General features: G+C 36.7%; 1 protein-coding gene across 1 annotated transcript; it reads right to left on the bottom strand.

Annotated features, from left to right (window-relative positions):
- Positions 1-11501: 11501 nt before the first annotated feature.
- LOC147483133 (uncharacterized) lies at positions 11502-12014 on the bottom strand. The gene has a single exon (XM_086579494.1). The coding sequence runs from the start codon at positions 12012-12014 to the stop codon at positions 11502-11504; it is 513 nt and encodes a 170-aa protein (XP_086435620.1).
- Positions 12015-27536: the final 15522 nt, after the last annotated feature.

The raw sequence follows: 27536 nt of genomic DNA, 5'->3' as shown, positions 1-27536 counted from the left end.
TTAAATTGACAATTATGTAATACAGACTGTCTAAGTGAGCTTCTGGCTTCCAACGTTAGATATGATACACAATGTCTTTCTCATTTATGGGTATAGTCGACCAGACATATATCCATAATACTTTTCTCCATTTATATATCCATACATTTCAACATAAAGCAAAATAAATTTGTAAAGATTGATACTAGTGCAAGTATATTAAGAAAAATAAAATTGGAGATTCATAATAAGGAAATTCAAAATATTAATGATAATCAAGGCCTAGACATTCCATGAAGAGAACACAATATTAACTGTAAACGTTCCATGAACTGGTAATAAAAGTATAATTAACTAAATAAATCATTCCAATTATGAAAGTTTGCTCATCAAACTTGCCCATTGCTATTTGGATTCTCATACTGAACTTCAAGTCTTTATTTATGTTAGAACTTCAAGTTCTTGAAAACAAAAGAACTATAAAAATGAATTGGGCCTACATAAATGACCATTATAATGGGCCAAACCGAACGATCCTTATGGGTTGGACGACCAAGTCGATATAGTCAACCGTGACGGTCTTGGAACTTCAGGTTCCGAAAAATTGAATCTTTGGAACTTCAGGTTCTTTAAAAAAATAGATCTTTGAACTACAAGTTCCTAAAAAAAATAGATTTTGGAACTTCGGGTTCCTAACAATTTAATTCTTGGAACTTCATGTTCCTAAAAATAGATCTTGGAACCGGGTTCAAAAATATATAAATAGAACTTTAGGGTCTACATCATTGTTCAATAATATACAAAAAAAAAAATGAAAAGAAAAGAAATTCCCTTAAATTAAAAACCCTAGCATGTAATTCTATGTTTTAATCCATCTCACAATATAAAACAAAGAATTGCATAGATTTGGTAAGGAATACGATACCAATCGGATACCTATCCGATTGAAAAATCAGATTACCACGTTTCGCTATTCGACGAGAAATTGTCCCATAAAGAACTATAAAATTGAATCAGCTCTGGACGAATTAGGCTCAAAGCCATACACCGTTGGAAACATCTCTGAGTTAGCTTTCGAATGCAATAAGCGGATTGCAAAACCGATCACCGAGTAGAAAGTTACAACTGTTTTCGTCAGAAGTGTCTTTCTATTCCGAATTTCGAAGCTAATGTCATAAGCTGGGTTTTATTAACTTAAGGCCCTGAATCAATAAAACATTTGGGCTTTGACCTTTAAAAGTTATTAGGCCCAGCTAACAAAAGAGATGATGTCGTCGTCATCTTCTCCACTAGTACAAACAGACCATAACCTTTTAAAGGAATGATGGAAACTTAAATATTAAGGTGTGGGCACAATGATGTATGAACTTGGTATCATTAATATAAGTTTTGCCTCTATAACACCACTTCCACCACCAATTATTTTAACCAATATCTACTGTGCCTCACTTAATAACACAAGGGATACTTATAAGTGGGAGGCAAGCAATCAAAGAGCATAAGGCAATCATGCATAACAATATGGAAGAAACGGATTACTTATGGAGATGCGGTTACATAGATTATCATATTTAAAAATGATAAAAACTAAATAAATTCAACTGCAGATGATTTATTTCAGATGTAATAGCTTCAACATTAACACAAGTAACTTTTATCATGCATAGTGTATTAGCAAGCGATATAAAAGTACTAAAGCACCACATGGACTGAGAATAGGCGAGAACACTCAATGTCGGGAAGCAAATCATAACGCCAACAACAAGAATTTCCTAAAAATTCACCTACTTTAATTAGTAATTACGATCTCATTAACCATCCAAAAAAGTATGAGACAACTTCACTGAAATCATACAATTAATCAGATCTACAAATGATCAATGGGATCTTTTAGATGCATATATAAGACCCATTCCACCTTCCACAGATAAGTCATCGATCAGCTTATAGGGTAAAGCAAAAACATTTAATTAACCAACAATATTGAACCTGTTATGAAATAGATGGAACAGACATATACCGATACACATGAAACTTGAGACAGTGATACACAGTACACTAATATCTCTTAATAACATACCTTTAATCCAAAGCTAAAGACTATCGTGCTGATAACGTGTTAGAAATTAAACTAATTTGGAGAGAACACCACACTAACTTAACATGTAGATTGAATCAATAAGAGAGAGAGAGAGAGAGAGAGAATTCTTATTTCTTGAGATCCAAACTAAATGGGAGGAGGTTACCTTTATATACAACTAGGTAACCTCCTTTCTAAGATAAGGGATTAACAGGATAAACAGTAAGATAGAGGATTATCAGGATAAATATCAAGATAGAAGGTTATCAGGATAAATACCAAGATAGAGGATTATCAGGATAACACATATCAATGGTGGGCATCCATATAAGCCCATGGATTTCATAACACACTCCACTTTTTATTCAAATAGTCCTCTGTCTGGCTCGTGGGTAGAGTTCGTTTTCTATTTAGACTTTAAGGGGTTGTTTGTTTTTTTTGAATTCAGCATTCAGAGCCTCTTAAACTTAAGTTTTAAGCATTCAGAGGCTCAAAACTTGTTTGTTTTTTTTAAGTAGTTTAAGCATTAAGTGGTACTTTTAGCATTCAAAGATTCAAAGACCAAAATTTCTTCCTCGAATCTTTGAATTCTAATACTCGAAACAAAAAGGTTCTTTCTTGCCCTTTCTTAAGAACCCATCTACTTTCCTACCTTGACTTTTATGGTTTCAAAATAGGTTATTCAAAATTTGATGTTGGCGTCACGGGTTTTTTCATTTTTTTTGGGTGAATGATATCCACTTTGTTAAAAATAGAATTACATATATATATATATATATATATATATATATATATATATATATATATATATATTCTGAAAATAAACAAAATATGAAAATAAACCATTAAAATATATTTGTGAAAGCATATTTTAAATAAATTTATTTATCATTTATTTTTTTCGATAATCCATCTCTTCTCCTCAAATATAATATATATTTTGTTTAACAAGAAATCAAGTTAGTGTTTAAAATAGATAGCATGAGTAAAATTGTCCGAATGATTTATATTCAGCCTTCAGAGCCAGGTTATTCTAACAGAAAACAAACATGTTTTTTAGAATTCAAAGAATCAGCATTTAGCATTCGGAGGATGAGCCATTCAAAGCATTTAGCATTCAAAGCATTCATAAGCTCGGAAAAACAAAGCGACCCTAAGTACCCCTAAATTTAGGACGACTGGATTTTCGTGGGCGTCATTCATGTGGCTTTCCAAATCTAGTCAAGTACTAACCACACACGATTACCCGCCCAAGAGGGAAAATGCCACGCCACAAGCCGCCATCAAATACTTATATATTACGAGGGTATGTAGTTGTACTTCATAGGAAAATGTGTTTCGTTATCCCTTGTGTTATGTGGCGTGCATCGTGCACCCAATAAAGTAAGTGGGTTGCCTACTAGGCTGCTAGCATCCTCGTGTAGTAGGTTGTCGTGAAGAAGTTTGATCTTTCAGGCATAGGACAAAATATTCCGATATATTGTGATATTTGTTGATATTTTAAATATATGTACGATATTTACATGTGAAACTTAGTGATCTGAAATCACTTATGATTTACAAGAATTAAGAATTCAAGATGAGAAAGGAAGATCGAAGTGAACTAGAAACAAAGTTTGTTATTGAATAACAATATCGGTTACACTTTTCTCATTCTCTCTCTTTTCTCTCGTTTCTTGCAAATGATATTGTCTAATGATTTTGGAATGAATCAATCTCCTCCTTTCCAGTCTATTTATAGTACTTTCAGAACATCTTTGACCAATCAACTCTTGCCGCGTGTCCATCTTCTTTTTGCTTCCTTTTCCCGCCTTCTACATGTAATATATAAATTTACTTAAAATATAGCGATATATCGCCATATTTCAGGTTGGAATATTGGGGTGACGATATTTTCCCTCGACATCGCCCCCTCTCGAAACGTTCAAATTTTCATCCCAAAAAATTTGAATGTTTCGAGAACCAAAACAAATTTCACCAAAATCTCAAATTCAAAAATCAAACGGTTACAACTGTGGACAACTCAGTTGCCTCGAAATCACAAACGACGTATTTTACTTTCTCTCTCTCTCCTAACTTTTTGAACTTATAAACCCTTATTTCATTTTCTCTTTCCTCACTTTTACAACCCAACTTGAACAACAAAACATCTAACCCCACCACCATTATCGTCTTCAGAAAAGTTTTGCTTTGTCTGTACTTGCTGTTGCTTTCAACAAATTATTCTGCACAATATCAGGTTAGTACTACAAAGTAACTTAACATACTATTTCTTATTCCGATTTTATAATTTCTTGAAAATATTTTAACTGATCTCACCATCTTCTTTTTCCAGATTATGTTACTTAGTGTTTAGGCTTTGAATACTTGAATATTACATATGTATTCTTATACTAATTAGATTTTTAACACCAATCTTTGACAGTATGGCTAGGAGAAAAACTTGTGTTAACTTTATACGTACTCTCTCGAAATAATTCCGGCTTCGACGTCAAGAACGTATGCGTTTGAGACACACCTCTTCACCTCGAACCCCGACATTATCATCTCGAGACATCGATACGTGCTTAGTACATAATACATCACATACTTATACTATATATAGCGATAGTAGCTCAGATAAAGGATATAATTCTAATAAAAAATTTATTGGTTTTAGTGATACCACCATGTCGAACGAAAGTACTGAATTTGCAACTCACATCAACTCGTTTGCTTCGGCTTCGTCATCCCAACGAACTGAGTCTGCCGAACCAGAATGGCATGCCTCCTATTTGGCTGATGGCTTACCTTGCCACCCATTCGAGACTGTGGATTCTGACACCGACCGCGAGATTATTGATGACCACAGTATTTGGAGTGGCGGCTTGGAACCTTGTTTTCTAGAAAGACCCAATTTACATCTAGTTAGAGCTACCTATCAAATTCCAGACTGTATCCAACTTTGACACCATGCTGGAAGTAAAAGAGGAACTCAATGTCAAAGAGGCGAGCTCAAAACCACCATTATCATTGTTGGACAATTGGCTGCCGGCTTACGCCTTCCCCTATCCAAACTTGACCGAGAAGTACTGAACTATCTTGCCATTTCTCCTGGTCAAGGCACAGACAACTTCTGGAGATTATTGTACATTTGCAACTTCTATAATTCTCATCTTGAACCTGATGTCCAGCCTTTGAAAAAAATTCGCCTTATCGATATCCAAAAACACTATTCCTTTCTTGAACGCAACAAGAAAAATAAACATGGTTTCAAAGAACCCAGTAGTTATTTTTATCCTAAGAAACGAATTGGTCGTGCCGGTATTATAAGGATAAATTGAGATAGTGATTTCCGATGGCCATTATATCCTATCATTGTTTCTGGGCAGTGGCAATCATCTGAACCGATAACAGTTCCATCCTTGGCGCACCCTATTTTTAACCTTAACGGTATGTTATCTTTCGATATCCTCTCCTCCTATATCTCGAGCCTTGTGTCTGACTGGTTTATTATTGCGAGCTTATTTCAGTTCCTAAACCAGCTTTGATGAGAAGCCTCGGGGAATCCGCTAGAGTAACAGATCTTCTAAAAGGCACTGATAAAGAGGTCAATGTTCGAACTGGCGCTGATATGTATGGCAACCCAAAATTGACTGTCGAGCTCATAGATATCGCCAATTATGTTGCTCCTTTATACTGCTTAAAGAACTTCGTTCTTCGAGGTCAAGATTCCTTACCTTCCAAACCCTATCCCTTACAACCTTGTTCTTCTGAACAAACGTTACGGACGACTTTCAACTTTACTGAACTACCCGTTAATACTCCCCAATGTTATTTTACATATATGCAAACTGGTTTTAAAATTACTGCAGATCTTTTTCCTCAAATCAAACAAGAAATTCCCGACTTCTATAATTATCCTCTTTTGAATGATGTATTTGATCAACATTGCTTATGTTTCACAGATATGGCATCTCGTATTCCACAAGTTCCTATCAAATCCTCGAAATTATTGGATAAGATTTTGAGCAAAAAGAAAACCACGGATGGCAGTTCTTCCCAAGCTCCTACTTCTTCTCGAGATAAAAATGTCGATCCTGTACATCATTCGAAGAAAAGAAAAGAATCTTCCAACCCTTTAGCCCCACCAGCCTCAAAAATAAGCAAACCCACCAGACCTACTGACACTACATCTGCTACTTTACCTTCGAAAGCTTCCACCTTTCCACCGAACACAAACCCTATTGCTTCTGCCTCTTCTTCGCCCTCAAGTGATTTTGAAGTTAAACTCGTTATGCGAGATCAAACCAACGTCCAAAACACTGCTTCTCTGTTATCTGAACATGCAATACCCGGTCTAGGGGAAGCTCTTGTGATAAATATTATACTTCCTCGAGATAGGCGAGCAATTGATGCAATCAGCTCTGATGAACGATTTCAACTTCTGTGTTCTTCTATTGAAAAAGTAAGTTTCTATGATTTCCCTTATTCTTATCTACTTATTTATTATTTATAAATCATATATTCTCCTTCTCAGGTAAAAATTGCTATGGTGGGGCAATTTGATTTTGAAATGTCTTGCTTTCGTCGATATAGAGAAGAAAATGCTCAACTGAAGAAAGACAAAGATCATCTTGAACAAACTCTCGAGACCGAAACAAAACTATTCTGCCAATATGAAGAAATTCTTTGACGACACCTCAGCTATGAACGAGAAACTGTCCCAATCTTATCAGTCTATGGAGAAAGAACTTACTCAAACCAAAACCTCCTTTGCTACTGAAAAAGCTGCCTGGAAGACTCAACAAATAAATTTCGAAGTTGAACTGGAAAAAGCCCATTCCCAAGTTAGCCATTATGCTACAAATATGGAATTTGTGGCGAGACCATGAAAAGCTTAAGGAAATACATCCGGCGATGTTGTCAAGAGAAAGGGCTAGATTCGATCACGAGAGAGCGAGATGCCCTCCTACCCTGCTGATAACGATGTTGTAGATTCTACCCTTCATGTAAATGACGTTGTTGGGGCTGGCGACCCAGAGATATCTACTCCACCTTTTAATCCTGACACTTTCATTAGTATTCCTAACGCTGCGGATGATCCCCATCTTCGAGCTGATCTCGACATCCTTCTTGGAGCAAAGAAGGCTGATTTAAACCCCAACGAGACTCTTACTCCACTTTAATTTTGTTGTCGCATTACCCTGTGACTGTAATATTGATACAATGATCCACTTATTTCTTGTCCCCGATCCTGATGATGAGCTTTAAATGTTGATTCTGACTTAAACCTGCTTTTGTAACCTTTCTAAAACTCCTTTTGATTTGTGGACAATATATCTTTTTGCTTTCTATAGATTCCTTTTGCATACAACATTTATCATATTTATCATATTTAAACAGGAAATAAACTCATCTTCTATAACATGTTTATTGATTTTAAACCGAGTTTCGATACCCCTCCATTTAACAGAAGTATTGATACCTATCATATACTTATATTTTTAAAATGAGTTTTGATACCCCTCCATCTAAAAGAAGTATTGATACTTATCATATACTTATATTTTTAAAATGAGTTTCGATACCCCTCCATCTAAAAAAAGTATCGATACTTATCATATACTTATATTTTTAAAACGAGTTTCGATACCCCTCCATCTAAAAGAAGTATCGATACTTATCATATACTTATATTTTTAAAACGAGTTTCGATACCCCTCCATCTAAAAGAAGTATCAATACTTATCATATACTTATATTTTTAAAACGAGTTTCGATACCCCTCCATCTAAAAGAAGTATCGATAACTATCATATACTTATATTTTTAAAACGAGTTTCGATACCCCTCCATCTAAAAGAAGTATCGATACTTATCATATACTTATATTTTTAAAACGAGTTTCGATACCCCTCCATCTAAAAGAAATATCGATATTTATCATATACTTATATTTTTAAAATGAGTTTCGATACCCCTTCATCTAAAAAAGTATCGATACTTATCGATAATACTTATATTTTAAAAAAGTTTCGATACCCCTACATCTAAAAGAAGTATCGATACTTATCATATACTTATATTTTTAAAACGAGTTTCGATACCCCTCCATCTAAAAGAAGTATCGATACTTATCATATACTTATATTTTTAAAACGAGTTTCGATACCCCTCCATCTAAAAGAAATATCGATACTTATCATATAATATTTTATTATTCTTTGCCATGCATTTATTATAGTCAACAACCAAAACTTTGACCACCCCAAGCACTATCATGACAGGCTCAAAAACCAAAACTGATTGTACCAACATCCTTCAAACCTCTTCTGTCCCGCGCATATACCACTAAACTAACAGCTTTTTCGTACTACCTCCTCGTTTTCATGCTCACCTACCATTAATACTCCTCTTTTTCACATTAAATCAACATTAAAAACCTCAGATTCTTATCCACCATTTTCCCTTTAAAAACCCTTTTGAAACTTTGTATTATAATCTATCTCTTTTAACCTTCCTTACTCATTATCTTAGAGAAAAATTATGAATTCTACTGCCCTCTTCCTTATTATCCTTGTTATTATTATGGTTTTATCCGATCAACCCGATCACTCCCCCGAACATCCGATTCCGATTGCCACACCACCGATCTCTCGATGATAAGGGACATTCGGAAGAAGACAAACAAGAAGATGAAAATAAAGAAAGATATACCGACGAAGAGGAAAATGAACATGACTATATCCATGGTGGTTCGGACGATCCATATTTTAATGAGCCCGCCAAAGATAACAAAGATGATGACAAAGCAAACCCGGTATCTATACCGATGAAGATGATGGTGAAGATGGTGATGATGAGAATGAAGATGACGATGAAGATGAAGAAGAAAATGAAGATGAAGATGAAGATGAAGATGAAGATAAAGATTAACTTTGTTTCCTATATTTTTAACTTTCCTTTCTAATTTGTAATAGGCTGCATTGCGACTCTTTTGCTCTCTTTCTAATGAATTATTATTGCACTTTACGTGATACTAGTTTCCTTAATTATTAATTCTGCTCGCTTGTCCACATAAAAAAAATGATGTCGGCATTCGACATCAACATTGTATTTAGATATCTCGCATAAAACATAGCTTACCTCATCCGTATTCGAGTATCAACCCATCAATATTACGTACTCCATATTTTCTTCATTCGCTTTTATGCCCAAAGCTAAACTTTGTTGTCCTGAGCTTGCATTTCTTCCAAGAAAAGGATTTCATTGACCTGGTATCGAGATGAGGATCTACAGATCACCAGGATTTTATTGACCTAAACTCGCATTTCTGTCGAGAACAGGATTTTATTTACCTGAACTCGCATTTCTGCAAAGAACATGATTTTATTGACCTGAACTCGCATTTCTACCAAGAACAAGATTTTATTGACCTGAACTCGCATTTCTACCAAGAACAGGATTTTATTGACCTGGTATCGAGATGAGGATCTCTGGATCACCGAGGATTTTATTGACTGAACTTCATTTTCGCCAAGAACGGGATTTTATTGACTGATATCGAGATGAGGATCTACGGATCACTAGGATTTTATTGACTGAACTTCGCATTTACGCTAAGAACGGGGATTTAATTGACTGGTATTGAGATGAGGATCTCACCAGATCACCGCTAAGAGATTTTATTGACTCGGTATCGAGATGAGGATCTGAGATCACCAGGATTTTATTGACCTGAACTCGCATTTCTGCCAAGAACAAGATTTTATTGACCTGGTATCGAGATGAGGATCTGGATCACCAAGATTTTATTGACTGAACTTCGCATTTACGCCAAGAACGGGATTTTATTGACTGCAATCAATCATATAACTCCATATATACAAATATTTATTATAATTGTATCAATTTTGGTTTCTAGAATGACAATATCTTTATTGAATGTATAACCTTGATACCAAATATTACATCATGATACTTGAAATATTCTTTATTGATAAAATGCTTTCAAATTGCTTACATTTTGAGGCTTTGGTAATATTACACCTTCACCGCTTTTAAGTAATAAGCTCCATTTACTCCAACCTTGTGAATGATATAAGGCCCCCCCCTTTTGCCGCTAGTTTGCCCGACCTTTTTTTTTAGTTGCTTGAGTGACTCCTTTCAATACCAAGTCACTTTCCTGAAAATGCCTTTCTCTAACTTTCTTGTTGAAAGCTTTTCTCAGCTGCCTATGATAGGTATCGAGCTTTACCCTTGCTTGATCCCTTGTCTCCTCGAGACTGAGCACTTCTGAAGCCATTTTTTCATTATTCTGACCATTCTCTATCATCTTTGTTCTTGACGTCGATACCACCATTTCAGATGGCGTTACCGCCTCCATACCATATGCCAAAGTAAAAGGCGACTCCCCCATAGCTGTTCGAGGTGTTGTTCTATAAGCCCACAAAACGCTATTTAGCTCATCCACCCAAAGACCTTTCTTGTCTTTTAGTTTTTTCTTGATATTATCCATAATGGTCTTATTTGTTGCCTCTGCTTGCCCATTACCTTGAGCATAATATGGCGCAGATGTGAAGTGTTTAACCTTGTAAGACTCCAAAAAAACTTTCACCTTTCCTCCTTCGAACTGCGTCCCATTATCTGATATAATAGCATAAGGCAGTCCATATCGACATATGACTCGTTCAAAAAGGAAATTTATGATATCCTGTTCTTTGATATGCTGCAGAGCTATGGCTTCCACCCACTTTGTAAAATAATCTGTGACTGCCAATATGAACTTTCTTTTACCCCTTCCTGGTTTAAGCGGACCGACAATATCCATCCCCCATAGAGCAAAAGGCCATGGGTTTGAAACACAATGTAATTCTTCAGCCGGAACATGTATGGCTTTCCCAAGAACTTGGCACTTTACACACCTTTTTGCATATCGAAGGCAATCCCTTCGCATTTGAGGCCAAAAGTATCCCTGTCTCGTGATTTTATTTGCCAACGATCTACCGGTGAATGGTTTTTACACTTTCGCCTTCGCCGTGAAGCTTCTAAGAATGATTAGTGCGCCTCCTCATATATGATATGCATTTCAAATGTGGCCCTCCATGATTCTTTTCGATACAATTCATTATCAACCAATACATATCTTTTGGCACCGGACTTAATTCTTCCGGCTTCATTTTTATTCTCCACTACTTTACCATCCGCTAGATATGAACTATATGCTTCCATCCATGACGGCTCGATTGTATCAATTTCCATGACTTCTTGTTTGTCGATGTCGATGTTGGGCTTTTTTGTTGCACCGATATGCAGAGTACGACCCCTCGTGTTTTCTAGCATCGCGCCACATATGCCAAGGCATCCACATGCCTATTCTCATTTCGTTGAGATTTGAAATCTTATTTTCTTGAAATCCTTCAACTTGGATTTTATAAGATTCAAATAATCGACCATATTTTCACATCTTTGCCGAGTATCCCCATTGATCCGGGCTGACCACAAGCATCGAGTCACTAAAAATCAATAATTCTTTTACATTGAGAGATTTATCCATCTCGAGTCCAGCTATTAAAGCTTCATATTCAGCCTCATTGTTGGATGCATGAAAACCCAACGTTATTGCTGTCTCGAGCCTTTGATTTTCAGGAGTAACTAACACCACTCCGATGCCACAACCCTTTCCTCCAAAGGATCCATCGACAAATAGTCTCCAACCATTTGTTCCAGCCCATGGATCATCTGCATCGAGAACATCTTCCGGCTCTTGCAGCATTGCGAATTCCTCTTCTTCCATGCCCCAACTGGCCTCCTCAGATGGAAAATCAGCCAGGAAATCAGCTAGTACCTGACTCTTTTTTGATACACGGTTTCGATACTCGACTCCAAATTCATTTATGAGTACAGACCATTTAGACATCCTTCCTGACTTAGCTGTCCTTGCCAGAATTTGCTTTAACGGGAGATTCGTCATCACTATCACTGAATGTGCTTGAAAATATGGTTTTAATCTCTGAGATGAGAATAATAGTGTCAGGGCATATTTTTCTAGCATTGAATATCGAGTCTCAATCTCGAGCATTGTTTTACTTTGAAAAAATACACCGGTCTTTCCAACCCATCTTCTACTTTCACCAAGATGTAACTTATAGCGAAATCGATACAACCAAATAAAGAGCAAACTTTCTCCCTCATCGGCTTTGTTAGAGTTGGTATTTCTTGGAGATTTTTCTTTAATTCAGAAAATGCTTCTTCACACTCTTCATTCCAATGAATTTGACATTTTTTTAGCAACTTAAAAAGTGGCTTTACAAAGAATCGAAGTTCGGAGATGAACCTATTTAGCGCCGCTATCCTTCCCGTCAACCTTTGTATTTGCTTTCGGGTTGTTGGTGACGGCATTTCTTTGAAGTGCTCAGTATTTGATCGGGGATTAGCATCGGTAACCCGCTTTGTAATGATATAACCCAAAAACTTGCTCGAAATGGGCCCCAAAGGTACATTTTTCCAGATTAAGTTTCATATTAAGCTCTCTCAATTATTCTAAATCTGATCGAGGTCCTTTATATGATCTCCGCTTTCATAGACTTGATGATCATGTCATCGATATAGACCTTGACAATACGTTTGATGAGTTTTTGAACATCTTCTCCACTAATCTTTGGTAAGTGGCTCCATCATTCTTTAAACCAAATGGCATTCTCGATGAAGCAAGATATTCCTCCATTGACCATGAATGCCGTTTTTTAATTGATCTAGTACACCATTAGAATCTGAAAATATCTGAATAACCATCACAAAAACTAATCAACTTGAAACCGAGGAAGTTGGTCAACCAACTTGTCAATTCGAGGCATAGGATAATAATCCTTTGGACACTTTCTATTTACATCGATAAAAGTCGATACTGCATTCGAACTCTACCATCTTTCTTGGGTACAACCACTATATTTGCTACCCATTCGAATGTTCGACTTCTTTGATGATGTTATTATCTAACATCTTTTGTATCTCTCGCTTGCACCGCTTCTTCAGATATTGGTCTCACCTTTTCGTGCTTTTGATGTACCGGAGTTCGTTTTCTTCCATATTTAACTTGTGCGCATGAGGATATTTGGATCAATACTAGTGAGATCCGACATCGACCATGCAAAAACATCATGATTCTCCTTTAAAAAGACTATCAACTCCTTTCTTATATTTTTATCCATTTATGTACCAATGAGCGTATGATGTTCACTTTCTCCTATCCCAATATTAATCCTTTCCACCACTTCTATTGTTTTTCTTTCCCATGGTTGCTCCTCATGTTGTTTCAGCTCTTGAGTGAACTTTACCTGCTCCTATATCTGCATATTGATGTCGGTAGGTAAAGCTTGTTGTAACTGCTATGTAGAGTTTTCCACGACGCCCCCAGTGTCTTGGCCTTTACCCTTCATCATTCTTTTTACTGTAACAAAATTACACTTTTCCGATTTTGACTGATCACCCCTAATCTCATGTAAACCAGATATGGTTGGGAATCTTAAAACTTGATAAAATGTACTAGGAATAGCACACATTTTATGTATCCATTTCCTTCCTAATATAGCATTATGATCAGACTGGTGCTTGATGACCACAAATTTTGTCATCACCGTTTGAGGCCCCGCTCGCACTGCAATTTTATCTCTCCAGCTGGTCTGGTACACGTTCCATTAAACCCATACAAACTGAACTTCGGGGGCTTTAAATGTGACTCGTCGAAACCAATTCCACTAAACGCCTTCCAAAATAGAATATTAACTGAACTACCACAATCCACTAATTTCTTCTGTACATCATAACCCGAAATACGCAAGGTGATTAGCAAAGCATTATCATGTGGTAGCATTACCTTGGACAAATCTTCCGGTACTAACATGATTGCCCCTGGAATACTAGCCGATATCAGTTGCTGGCTCACTGGTACTGGCTCGATCGAGCACTTCTTTGACCGTCGAGATCTTCCTTATCTTATCTCGAACAATCTTTTTCTGAGGAATTTCCCCCGATAAATCATGTTTATTACCCCCAAAGGCTTCTCTCGTATCATTGCCGTTTCTGCTGGCCTGATATCAGCACGAAACTCTCTCAACTTTCCATCTTTCATTAGCTTGTTTATTTCCTTAACCAACTGGAGACATCTATTTGTCTCATGGTTCTCGACCTTGTGAAACTGACAATACGGCCTTCCTTTTATTTCTCTCAGAGTGTATTTTGGCCACACAACAAAATCTTCCTTTGCTATTCTTCGCAAGATATCTTCTGGGGTAGAATTCAAAGCTATAAAGTTACTAGGATCGAGTTCCTCTTTCAAAGTCTTATCATATTTCCGTCATTTGTGGTGGTGATTATCTCGATTTGAGTAATTGTCCTGAGGTCTCTTATTATCTGATCTCGAGGAATCTCGTCCTTCATGGCGATCATTATTATCCTTTTCTTTTTCCCCGCGATCGGTTATTTGTAAATCGCTTTGCGATCGGGCGATTCTCAACCCTCTTCTACTAAAATATCTCTATCGACCTTTGTCATACAACTCTGCAATGTTTTAACCTGTTTTTCAGCAAATACTTATGCATAAAAGATCCTGGCATTAATCCTGCTTGAAACGCTATGACAGCCGTCATTTCCGATTCATCTAATCGTTCCACCGACTGCGTCTCAGCCTTGAACCTTGTTAAAAAATCCTTCATAGATTCTTTCTTCACTTGCTTTAACTGAAACAAAGCCGACACCTGCTTGGGTTTCACCCTCTAGTGACCGTAATTGGTTAGGAACCTTTCTTCAATTTCTCTAAAGCTTGAGATGGACCCCTCTGGAATTGTACAAACCAACTTTAAAGCTTTGCCCTTTAAGCTTGACGAAAAAGATCGACATAGTACAGTATCCCAATATTCGGTACCCTGATATATTGAGAACTGATGTCGGTAACTAAAAAGATGGTCCATTGGATCAGTAGCTCCTTCATATTGGCTTAATTTTGGATTCTTGAACTTCGGAGGTAACGAGGCCCTCTCTATCTCTTTATTTAATGGATTTCTACCGACATCATCTGCTAGTTTCCTTATCGATGCTGATATCATTTCTAACAACTGATCCCCTAACTGCTTCGACATCATTTCCTGAGCCATCTCCTTTGTAACTAGTACTTTTCCTTTTTCCTCTTGGACTACTTTCGGTGTCGTTCTCGCCACCGATTGTACTTCTCCAATATGACTCCTTCTTCTCTCCTCTAGATAACTTTTTCGCACTATTGGAGTTCCTGAACTTGATTCTTCATCATCCTTCTCATACATAGCGTATTCAGCACACTTCTCCTTCTCTTCCCTTATTAATTTATTCTCAGCCATTAACATTTGGTTCTGCTTTTCTAAATCATTCATCCTTCTCAACAAATCTTTTAATGACACTTCTTTCTCTTGTATCTCCTCTGCTTCTTCTATCATCCTACTAGTGGATCTTCGAGTTCTTCTCTCCTCATTCTTAGATATAGCCTGAGAAGTGCTTCCTTCATTAACCATCATTGCCTTACTTGCTGTAGCACGCTTTGGAGGCATCTTGATTACTTTTTCTAACCAAAAACTTCAATTAATGGATTCAACCAAAGAAAAAGACAACGAAAAGTCACACTCGCGATCTTTGTCTTTGAACCCAGACGGCGCCAATGTAGTGATCTGAGAAATCACTTATGATTTACAAGAATTAAGAATTCAAGATGAGAAAGGAAGATCGAAGTGAACTCGAAACAAAGTTTGTTATTGAATAACAATGTCGGTTACACTTTTCTCACTCTCTCTCTTTTCTCTCGTTTCTTGCAAATGATATTGTCTAATGATTTTGGAATAAATCAATCTCCTTCCTTTCCAGTCTATTTATAGTACTTTCAGAACATCTTTGACCAATCAACTCTTGCCGCGTGTCCATCTTCTTCTTACTTCCTTTTTCCCGCCTTCTACCTGTAATATATAAATTTACTTAACATATAGCGATATGTCGCCATATTTCAAGTTGGAATATCGGGGTGACGATATTTGCCCACGACAGAAACAATATCAAATATTCCAAACAAAAAAAGATATATCCACGATACATATTGAGAAATTGAGTATCGATAAATACCCATATCCCCGATATTTTTGTACTATGTTTTGAAGTATACATCGCTTTTCCTCATTTAGAGTTGAACTTCTTTGAATGTGTATGGTGGTACTAATTTTTTGTAATTCATTTGTTTTGTTATGATCTTCATCCAGGTATTGATTGGTTCAACGAGTAGATGACAAGGGGGCGGTGAGATGAGTATTAAACAAAATTACTCCACACATAACACATGCGAAATTGCGAATTCCTAAAGCCAATTTACTTCAATTTCAGAAGGAAAAAGATGAACCATTTAGCATATCACATGAACAACTAGTTTTGCAATGTTAGTTTTGTTTAAGTTGTCTTTTTTTCAAACGTGTCACGCTATTTATATATTTTGTGGCTATGTAAAAGTTACCGCATGGTATGGTATGCTTGCAAATATATTGAATCTTGCAAATTCAACATATATCAATTATTCGAAATAATTTTAAATAAAACTGGGAAAGGAATGTAAAATGGAATGGAATAATCATGTTTGTTTGGAAATGAAGATAGTGGAGTGTATTAAGTAAAAAATCCTTTTTTCCACAAAATTTCGGTCGTACTGCCGTAGTAACCTCGATAGTAGCAAATCAGTGAAAATTTCGGGAAAGAAAAAAACATTTTGCAAAAATCCTTCAAGCTTCTTTCCTTTCCACAAAAAGTCTCTAACAAAACCTTTTCCACAGAAAGAGAAGCAAAAAACCTTTTAAAACCGATCAAAAACATAACAAACACTCCATGAACAAAACCCAACCGATCCATCCACTCCAATACTCCATTCATATAAACAACCTCACTAATTCACTATACACTATCTTCTCACATACTCAAATTTCCTTTACCACCTTTAGTCCACTCTCCCTTTAGTTTCCACTACAGTCCAATCACCAATCAATACTCAAATAAGAGATCGAAAAGCTTAAATCGGAGAAGAAATTCTTGATTTTGCATTCTTACCGGATCAATTAGTATCTTACAACATTGTTCTCAATCACATTCCTTCTTTTTCTATGCAAAACACAGTAAATTTAAGGGGCAATGGGTATCATGGAAGTACTAATTCCATCGCACTCGATCAATACTTAACAGCGCAATGAAACTCAGGAACTGATCGTTGAATTATTTTACACTTTAGCTTTACACTTTTGCTTGAACTGTTTTGAATCCAATGAAGTTTTGAGATTATTATCAAAATGCAAACACCCCTTCTGCCTTTCATGTTGAGCTGTTGATACTTGGCTCGATGCTCACTCAACTTGTTTACTCTGTCGTTACTGAGCTGACCTGAAAGATGTTCTATTAGTTGAAGAAATTAAACTCAACATCGGTGGAGTTGAAGCTACCGAGTTCAAGAAAAATTGTGAATCAGTTGAGTTCACTCGAAGAATATTGAGTAATCACGTAGAAAATGTGTGGATAGTGCAATCTCAAGGAAGATAAGTGAATCTGTGACTGTTGGTTGTTTGTATTTTATGTAGGTGTACCACGCAGCAAAGTTTTAGATAGCCACGTAAGAAAATAATTAGAGAAAAAAGAAAATAGTGACCCACATTTTAAAAAAAAAATGGACCGAAGTAAAACAGAAGCAATTGCAAAACGTGATATATAGACTGGATATATAGACTTCGTTACCCAAATTTGCTAAAAAATAAATTTATACATTAATATTTGATTTCGTATATAGTTCGTTTTTTTTTTCGCAAATGTCCCATTCATGCATTATTTTCTTGCAAAAAAGTCCACAATTAGTTAAAAGTGTAAAAAATATTAACTTGGTGCAGGTATGGAGAAGTGGGATTTTTCAGTTAAGTGTTTACAATATTTACTAGTTACTAATATTAGCTTTTCTCTTATAAATACTAGCTAAAATGCACGTGCTCGCACGTGGATGGAAAATAAAACTATAGGATGAATTTTGAGTATTTACATATGTCAAAATAATATAAAAGCAACATGCATCAACATTATATTACAAAATTTAGGCTTTCATGCTTATACAACAGAAGTAAAACTCAGTCCAAAATTACGAAATTGTTTATACTACTAATTTGTCAGCCTCTTGCAAGGGTTGATATTTTTATCTGAGTTTTTTTTTTTAACTTAGTTGCCAATGATGGTCCAAAGTTGTTTGCAATACTAACACAGTTTGTTCTTGACCAACCCTGCCAAAAAAAAAAAGGAGTCCAAATTCAATCTGATATAAGAAGGAAGAGCATATATAGTACAAAAAAAATATAGAGATGGAAAAACTTACCAAAAGTGTAACCATTGCAGAACATGATCTTGATTGCTTGATGGCCGACTTTACTTCTCCAGAAAGTTTGCTCATTCAACTAAATGCAGGATCCTTGCTAAAATCAGCTCAGCTGATAAATGAAGATAGAGACCATCAGATAGACCATATTTCAAGAATTAAAAGCAAATGATTTGTATGACAAAAATCATCTTCCAAAGAAATAAAACACGTGAAAAAGGTTAAAATTAACCTGACATCTCTTTTACCTGTAGAAACCATGTCTATGTAAAGGATCAACCAAAACCCAACATAGGAGTGTCTCATAAGCAGCATTACCAAAGATTGGCATCGATTGTCTTCACTCATTTCAACCATGCCAATGCCCTCATCATGAAGCACATCCAAAAGAAGCGTCCATAAATTTCATCACCCACATGACCTAGTGAAAGATAGCTTAGACCTATTCTTGCTCTGGCCCGATAACCATGTTGTAGTTACCACCGCGTTCCCAATATTTCGCGGTGCATAATCACATCAAAAGTCAGCCATTTAGAAACATACAAAAAATTGAAAAATTATACTTTCACCATCAAAATCACAATAGCAACTTCATGGAAATGCAAAAAGGCATAATTTACTTTAAATAAATCAAATACAAAAAAATACAAAATACAAACTGCAACCACTTGAACATTCTAGTAGATAAGAACATGTTATGACCTCAATATCTGATTCACTAAAGTATATTAGCTATAAAAAAATTAAAAACAATAACATGCATAATCTGCAAAGCGATTATTCGCTCCACTGGTTGATGGTTCCCATCAAGTGGAATACCAAGTCATTACTACAGACTGAAGTTGAATGATGCATACTTATATCCCTGTTGGCTTTCACATGATTCAGAAAATCCTTTCGGAGAAAGAATAGTAGGTATGTGATGGTAGGAGCATATTGTAACCGGTAATGGAAAGAACTTGAGTGACTGTGACCTTGATCCAGTCAGGGTTGCTAAGATTAGCTACCAGTCACATGACTGGGCACAAGAGCAAGATCCTTGCCTTCTAGAAACAGGGAAAAGAAGTAGGAGGAGAAGATTTTCATCCCTTTCCAATTTGCAGATAATACTATTGCATCCTAGATTCCTAGGCAGCAAGGAGGATCAATGCAGATGCCCAAGGGCCATCATGCATTCTTAATCGTTTTTATGATCAACTTGGTCAAAAGTAGGTAATTGATTGTGAGAACAAATGCCCAAAGCTTTAGACTGTCCAGTGAGTTCTTTCCCAAATCCTGCTATCCTGGTTGAGAAGAAGCATAGGTCTAAATTCATTTGGAATATCGTCATCAAGTGCTTAATAATTAATACAATTTAGTAAGCTTAAAAGGTTGATTCCCTCTTGACAAGTAGAGTACCACCAATCTATTGAGCTGAAATGAAACCTTCCCATAATAAAATTGATCCAAGCATGACTTTTAAAAATAAGACTTATACCCTCTTTCTTTTCATTTTTGTAAGATACTTTTTTCTTAAACATAACATTGCTACCGAAAAATGTGAACAAAATTAAGCAAAATTGACTAAAGTACATAAAAATCAAACAAATAGCTATTCTAATCAAAATGATACAAAGGGTATTTCTCAAATGTAAATAAAATCCGAAAAGAACATACCTTATCAGGTTTCGAAGACGATAACTTATCCATATAAGCTCTTCTCTCTTCAAATGAAGGAGCAGGTAAAGTAGGAACACTAAGAACAACATCAACATAGAGATTCCCAAGTGTTGCAACATCAGCATATTTGATTATAATGTCCTTTCTTGCTTTCTCATCATTTTCTTCTACAAAATCATTTAAAGAACTAAAAGAACTTACCAAGTCCGCCTAAAGATAAATGTATAAAACAACCTCATTCATGTCGCCGTCCAATCTTTGTATCATTTTAGCCCCGAACGAAATTAATCCACGGAAGCTTGTATCATAACGAAAGCTTTCTGCAGTGAAGATTTCAACATCGTTGTTTCAATTCATACTTTTGGCCATTTTTTGCAGACTTCCGAAACATTCCTTGGTATTGGGATAATTCCATAGATAATCCACTTCAAATATCCAAACTTCATGCACCACCAGTATCAATGATACCTTTTTGTTCATATATCTGACTGCCCTACCACGGCTCTGGAGAGGTAATTCCTACAGCAGCGTGAATAATAACAACATTGTTATGAGGTAAAATTGTCGTTAGTCGACTAAGATTGCATTTCAAGTAAGGTCTAAATAATGGTGTTTTTAAGAACACAAACCAACTATTGTTAACATTAATCACAAGTTATGGAATTCCCTTATATTAAGAGTGGTGTCTAGGACTCTAGGAGTGTGTTTTACCCCTAAAAAATAATAGTGCATCAAAGTAGACCCATCCCATCTTTGTAGTGTTGCATGAATACAAAGGTTAACAATGTCTAAACAAACGACATAAAAATTATTTACAAAGAAAAGCATACCTTTGCAAGCGCCATACGGACCGTTGGATGAGAACACAAGCCTAGATAAGTTTTCGCAACGACCCTGGTGGTTTCATATTTCCATTACCTCCTATAAAAATCACAAGAGCCACTGTCTTTCAATCCAAAATTTACTCTAACTATCTAAAAAAGAATGAATGGTAACTTACCAGAGCTAAGAACATTATGAACCTGGAAAGTGAATTATGAGAGTTGAATTTCAACTGAAGAACGGTCCCATGATTGTAACCCATCGAAAGTCTTGAAATTTTTTTCATGTGTAGTTGTTGTTGAGACTGAAATGGATTGGAGTGAACGAAGTAGATTAAGTGTATCTAGTTTAGATACTGCTTTCTCTACCAACGTGTCACAAGAAGAAGTCATTTTCTGAGACAAACAAAACTAAACCGATTATAGAAACTGATATGAGAAACCAATTTAGAACACCCCCAATAATTTAAACAACAACAACAACAACAAAAAACTAAAAAACCAACAGAAATACACAAACCTATTGTAACATCGAGAACAACAACAATACATGTATAGAATTGAACAATAACGACAATCCATTCAAGAAAATCATAGAAAATAAATAAAAGAGGCGATCACTGTTAAACTTACCAAGTTCTTGAAATCAAAACAGTGAGAAAGTTCAAGTAGATAGTTTTTTCTTCTTGCGAGGGAGAGGGAGTGAGATTTGGAGAGACATGTGATATTAGAAATGATGTCTGGTACCAAAATGAGAAAAAGCTTCCATCCTCAGCGCTTAGGACCGAAGTGCGTCCAAAGCGGCTGAGGACCACACATTTAGTATCCACATCAGCATTTTCACACAAAAACAAAAAATACCAAATGTGTGGTCCTCAGCCGCTTTGGACACACTTCGGTCCTAAGTGCTGAGGATGGAAGTCTTTTTCGTACCAAAATAAAGCAGGGAGATTTGAAGTGAAGAAAATAATAGCTTCGTATGCTCTCTCTAGCCTTCTCTTTTTCCATCCTTTCATGCTCTCTCCAATCCCTTCATATTCTTAACACCCTAATAATTAAATTAAGTGACTAATTAAATGATATTTATGGTGCGTATAGTTGGAAAAGAATGGGGTGGATTTAGATTTTTAATGTAGGACCACATAGAATGACCGATTACACCCATTCAAAAGGATTAAATAATACTTCAATCCAAGGACATAATGGGTACATTAAATTAGTAGAGGGTGAGAAACACAAAACAACCCTTCTAAATATTAGATAGGTATTTGATTTAATTAGTCATCCAGGGGTATTATACATAAGAAAAATACCCGGTTGAATTTAAGGGTCCATAATAGTTATAGGAGATACAACTAGTAGAGATTCTCTTATAAATAGGAGTTGCATATATTGTGTGGGGTCTCCTAGTAGTAGCGGAGTTTGTTAAAACCTAACTAAAAGGAGAAAATATAGGATATATAAAAGGAGAACAATAAATTGGTCCCAAGGCCCATTTGAGAGTGAAAATCACTCACAGAACCAACGTTTTTTTTAATCACTCTCAAGGACAATTTTCAGGTGTAAATAACTCGGAAAACCAATTTTCGAGTGAAAATAACTCGTAAAGACAAATAGCCCAGATTTGAAATAAATATTTTCCAATTTCACTCTTTCAGTCATTTTGCTATGAACAATAAGTGTTCATACCCTTATGTTGATATATGAACATTGATTGCTCATACCCAAATATGTTAACGTATTTCATGCAATATGTTGAGGCATGAACAATAATTGTTCATAACCCATGTTGAGGTATAAACAATGATTTTTCATACTCCAATATGTGTTCTTACTGATCATACATTTGTTGAGGTATTGTCATGGCAAAAATTGAAGCAAAACAGATCTACCCAGACACTCTTAAAAATCTACCTTCTGAATATCACAACCCACAGAATGACACACACAATTGAATGATAATGATAATAATGGGATGGTTTATTTGGATGTTTGAGATTGAACCACTTTTTAGTTCGGTGGCTGCCTACATACCCTAGAGGGATCAAGCCTCTAAAAGTCTACGGAGTATAGAGCTATCAATGTAGTTCTGTTGCTGAAAAACTCTTCAATATGTAACCACCCGAAAACCTAGAGAATCTCTGAATCTAGATCCTTATCCCTAGTTTTTCAAGTACATTGAATAGAGTCAAAGCCTCCAGATTCTGTGGGATCCGGCTGGGCCTTGTTTTCAACTGATTACGGGCTTACAGTGAGGCTTGGGCCACATGACATGTTGTGCCATGGCTACAAACCAGGGCTAAGCCTGCAGATATGAAGGATCCAGTCTGGGTGCCATGTCTAGAGAACATGCCTAGCTGGTCCATAGAGACGTTGTGCTGCTGGGCATTTTGTGCCCTGGCTACGAACCTAGGCTAAGCCTGCAGATATAAAGGGTCCAGTCTGGGTGCCATGTCCAGAGAACATGCCCAGCTGGTCCATTGAGACGCTGTGGTGCTGAGCATTCCATTGAGCTGGATGTCCCATTGCACACAATCGATCCAACGAGGCCACAAAATAGGAGGATCAAATAATGTCATGTGGACCATTTTTGAGGGTCCACACATCGCCCCATCTCTGTCATGCGGAGCAGCCACGTGGTAGAGAAGAGAAAAATAATCTGAAAATGTTGCTTTCAAACAAGCATGTCAGCACTGATATACCTGAGAGTGTTGTTATACATACGCATGATGACTTGGCGATTTCGGTGGCTGGAAATGAAATAGTTGTTTCCTATGCTCAGCTACAGTACGGTTTGAGACTTCCCTTGGGGAAAATGATGTCCAGATTACTGAATTGGTAAGGGCTTGCCCCTGGGCAGATGATGATCTTGTTCAATTTAGTAACGAGCCCAGTTCGCTATATCCGTCAGTCTTATGACATCAGACTTGGAACAACGGAGATGCATCTTATGCTTAGGCCTAAGAAAAAGATTTTGAAGGACATTCCTTTCTTCATAGTTGACTTTGTCTCTTCGGATAGGAAATTTATACATCCCCCTACTCATTACTTAACATGGCATACACCAGTCTACAAAGTTTGAGGCTGGGCAGGCCGCAGAACGGATGTTCCAAATAATTTCTCAAGTGAGCTCCTTAAGAAATTATTTTCTTCTTCCATAGTTTTCTTTGTTCTGCAGCTCAATTTAGTTCTTTCTTTAACAGATACTTGGATTTCTGATGTTGTGGATGATGTACAGTCGGCTCACTCTGTCCATGTCTCTGGTCACTCCGGTAACCACAGAGTGAGAAACAATTCTGTAGATAATTGCTCTGCTAAAAGAGTTAGAAAGGACCCTTGTTCCGATTCGGTACCATTTTCACTATCTTTTCAGCATGCTGAGGAGGTCTTGATTAAGTCCTCCACCCTTTTTCATGAGGCTTGTGACGAGGCTGAGCTAGAACTTCAACGTTCACGGGACCATGTTACCACTTTGTTGGAAGAATGCCATCGACTTAGAGAAACACTGACTGCTCGTGATGAGATGATTGCGCGTCTACAGACTTAGAGCTGATTACTTTAGTTGATAAGCTCAGGGAGTCCCAGAATGTTATACAAGCTATGGAGAGTGACCGATGTCTAAGTGAGGAGAATACAGGTCATGTGGTGCAGGAAAACTGACATCTAGTTGAAGAGTTGCGCCTGCTCAAGAATCGTGTTACAGACTAGCCAGCTTGACATCTTGCTTTTCTTATTATGTATCTTCCGTTTATAGTTCGGATATTTTGAAGGCTCTCGCACTTTAGTTATCTTGAATTACCATGACGTTGCCTGTAAGGCGAAGCCATGAACTTTTTTGAAATGAAAAATCTTCAACAGCGGCTTGGCAATAAAATAGAACTTGAAAAGTATTGGCGTGAATATTAGCGAAGCTATATACTACCCCCCCCCCCCCCCAACACTACATGTGGATACGATTCACATGCAGTGTTGAATAAGAAAGTTTAATTTGGGTATACTGGTAAAATTGAGTATTTTCACCAGTATAATGTAAAAAGCAATAGAATTGATAAGGAATTGACGTTTGGCGATTCACCAATATTCTGTTGTAGAATAACTCGGTTGAATAGATACAACCGGTGAGAATGTTGTCATACTCAGAATATATATTGAATGACAATGGCCTATATCTCTAGAATAACCCGATTGAAGCGTAATCGGACTGAGCAGTTTTGTAGTAACGCTCAGATATAAATAAGTCTATATAGTTGAACCCTTGATAGTGTTATCATAGACAGTTTCAGAAAAGATTATCCCAGTTAGCCTGAAGCATAGCTAGGCTGAGCTTTTTTGCTATGAAGCTCAGAGATGATGTTAATGCACAGAGTTTGATTTTATACATATTGTCTTCGGTTTAGAGGATCAATGTCATACAACCGTACCAAGCGATGTTCTCTATCCAAACTTGGCGGTGCCTCCAAGGGATAGATTGTATCCAGCACTTGGGTTTTTAAAGTCCTAAAAGTTTAGAGTTACCTAGTTCACAAATAGGACCGGGCCAGAAGGTTGACGCCATTTACTCGGACCAACGCACAGTGCGCTTCTGTATGTTGGCTTTTTGAACTTTGGGGATTTGTGTTTCACGCCGAAGCCATGCAAGAGGATCAAAGCCATATACTTGGACCCGATACTTTAGTCGTAAGGGACATTTTTCAAGTCTGACGCGCTCACAGCACTTTCCTTATCCCCGGCCTCAGTCAATTATAAGGATTTGAACAGGCAAGAGGGACGCTCTAGTCTGTACCAAGCTAGACAATTTATGCCATTCAGCTGGGCTTCAGAGTGTGCATGAAGTATTCCATGCACTTCCAAGTACAAAATGTTGGAGCTTGAAATTTTTGCAAGTAAAAATGAGGCTTTTTCACTTAACCGGGCATGCTGAGCATTTGAACCTGGTTTTGTAAAGCTGATAGAGATTTGATCACAAAGTCCTCTATACTAGCTAGGTTCTCTTAGGTTTGAACTTGCAGAGTGTCTAGTTGGAGGGGTTAACCACCAGTCCGAACTTGACCAGGCGTTGTGCGCTTGAACCTGGATTTCTGTAGTGTAGCCGCGCTCGGGTTATCAAAATGTACCTCTACATACACCAATGTTTGATTTCGTGTATAGTTCGTTACCCATTCATGCATTATTTTCTTGCAAAAAAGTCCACAATTAGCTAAAAGTGTAAAAAAGATTAACTTAGTGGAGGTGTGGAGACGTGGTATTTTTCAGTTAAGTATTTACAATATTTACTAGTTGTTAATATTAGATTTTCTCTTATAAATAGGAGTTGCATATATTGTGTGGGGTCTCCTAGTAGTAGCGGAGTTTGTTAAAACCTAACTAAAAGGAGAAAATATAGGATATATAAAAGGAGAACAAGAAATTGGTCCCAAGGCCCATTTGAGAGTGAAAATCACTCAAAGAACCAATGTTTTTTTAATCACTTTCAAGGACAATTTTCAGGTGTAAATAACTCGGAAAACCAATTTTCGAGTGAAAATAACTCGTAAAGACAAATATCCCGGATTGGAAATAAATATTTTCGATTTCACTCTTTCAGTCGTTTTGCAATGAACAATAAATGTTCATACCTTATGTTGATGTATGAACATTGATTGTTCATACCTAAATAGGTTAACATACTTCATGCAATATGTTGAGGTATGAACAATGATTGTTCATAACCCATGTTGAGGTATAAACAATGATTGTTCGTACTCCAATATGTGTTCTTACTGATCATACATTATGTTGAGGTATGAACATTGATTGTTTGATCATACCCCAAATAGGTATGAACTAACAATGATTGTTCATACCTCATGTTAGTATGAACAGTGATTGTTCATACCCCAAATAAATATGAATACTTATTGTCCATACTTCAATAGGTGTTCTTACTGATCATATATTACGTTGAAGTGTGAACAGTGATTGTTCATACCCCAAATAGGTATGAACAATAATTGTTCATATGAACAATGAGTGTTAGCTCATGTTGAAGTATGAACAGTGATTTTTCATACCCCAAATAAGTATGAACACTTATTGTTCATACTCCAATAGGTGTTCTTACTGATCATATATTACGTTGAGGTGTGAACAGTGATTGTTTATACCCCAAATAGGTATGAACAATGATTGTTCATATGAATAATGAGTGTTAGCTCATGTTGAGGTATGAACAGTCACTAGAAAAGAAGTCACTTTACCCGACTGACGGTGAATGTCGCCAAAGGTATTACCCGACAGACCAAAACTACCGCACGACCGTCAGAAAATGCTCGGTCGGCATAGGTTTCTGACAGTTATGAACAGTCAAAACAGGCAGTCAGGGTTGATGATCTTTGCCGACGGATATTCCCACTGCTTTAGACCATCGGGTATTACTGCTGCCAAGAACCGTCGGATATGGACTGCTGTTGTTAAATGTCGGATATGCCTGCTGTCACTAGCCGTCGGATAGGACAACTGTTATAGGCCGTCGGATATACCAGTTGTCACTAGCCGTCGGATATACCAGCTGTCACTAGCCGTCGGATAGGTTTACTACTAGACAGTTGGTATCCGTCGTGTATTAGTTTTTTGT

This window comes from Coptis chinensis, chromosome 8, assembly GCF_015680905.1.
Source record: "Coptis chinensis isolate HL-2020 chromosome 8, ASM1568090v1, whole genome shotgun sequence".
Taxonomy (NCBI): Eukaryota; Viridiplantae; Streptophyta; class Magnoliopsida; order Ranunculales; family Ranunculaceae; genus Coptis; species Coptis chinensis.
Note: the sequence above shows the minus strand (reverse complement) of the source record. Positions and strands in the feature narration are given on the sequence as shown.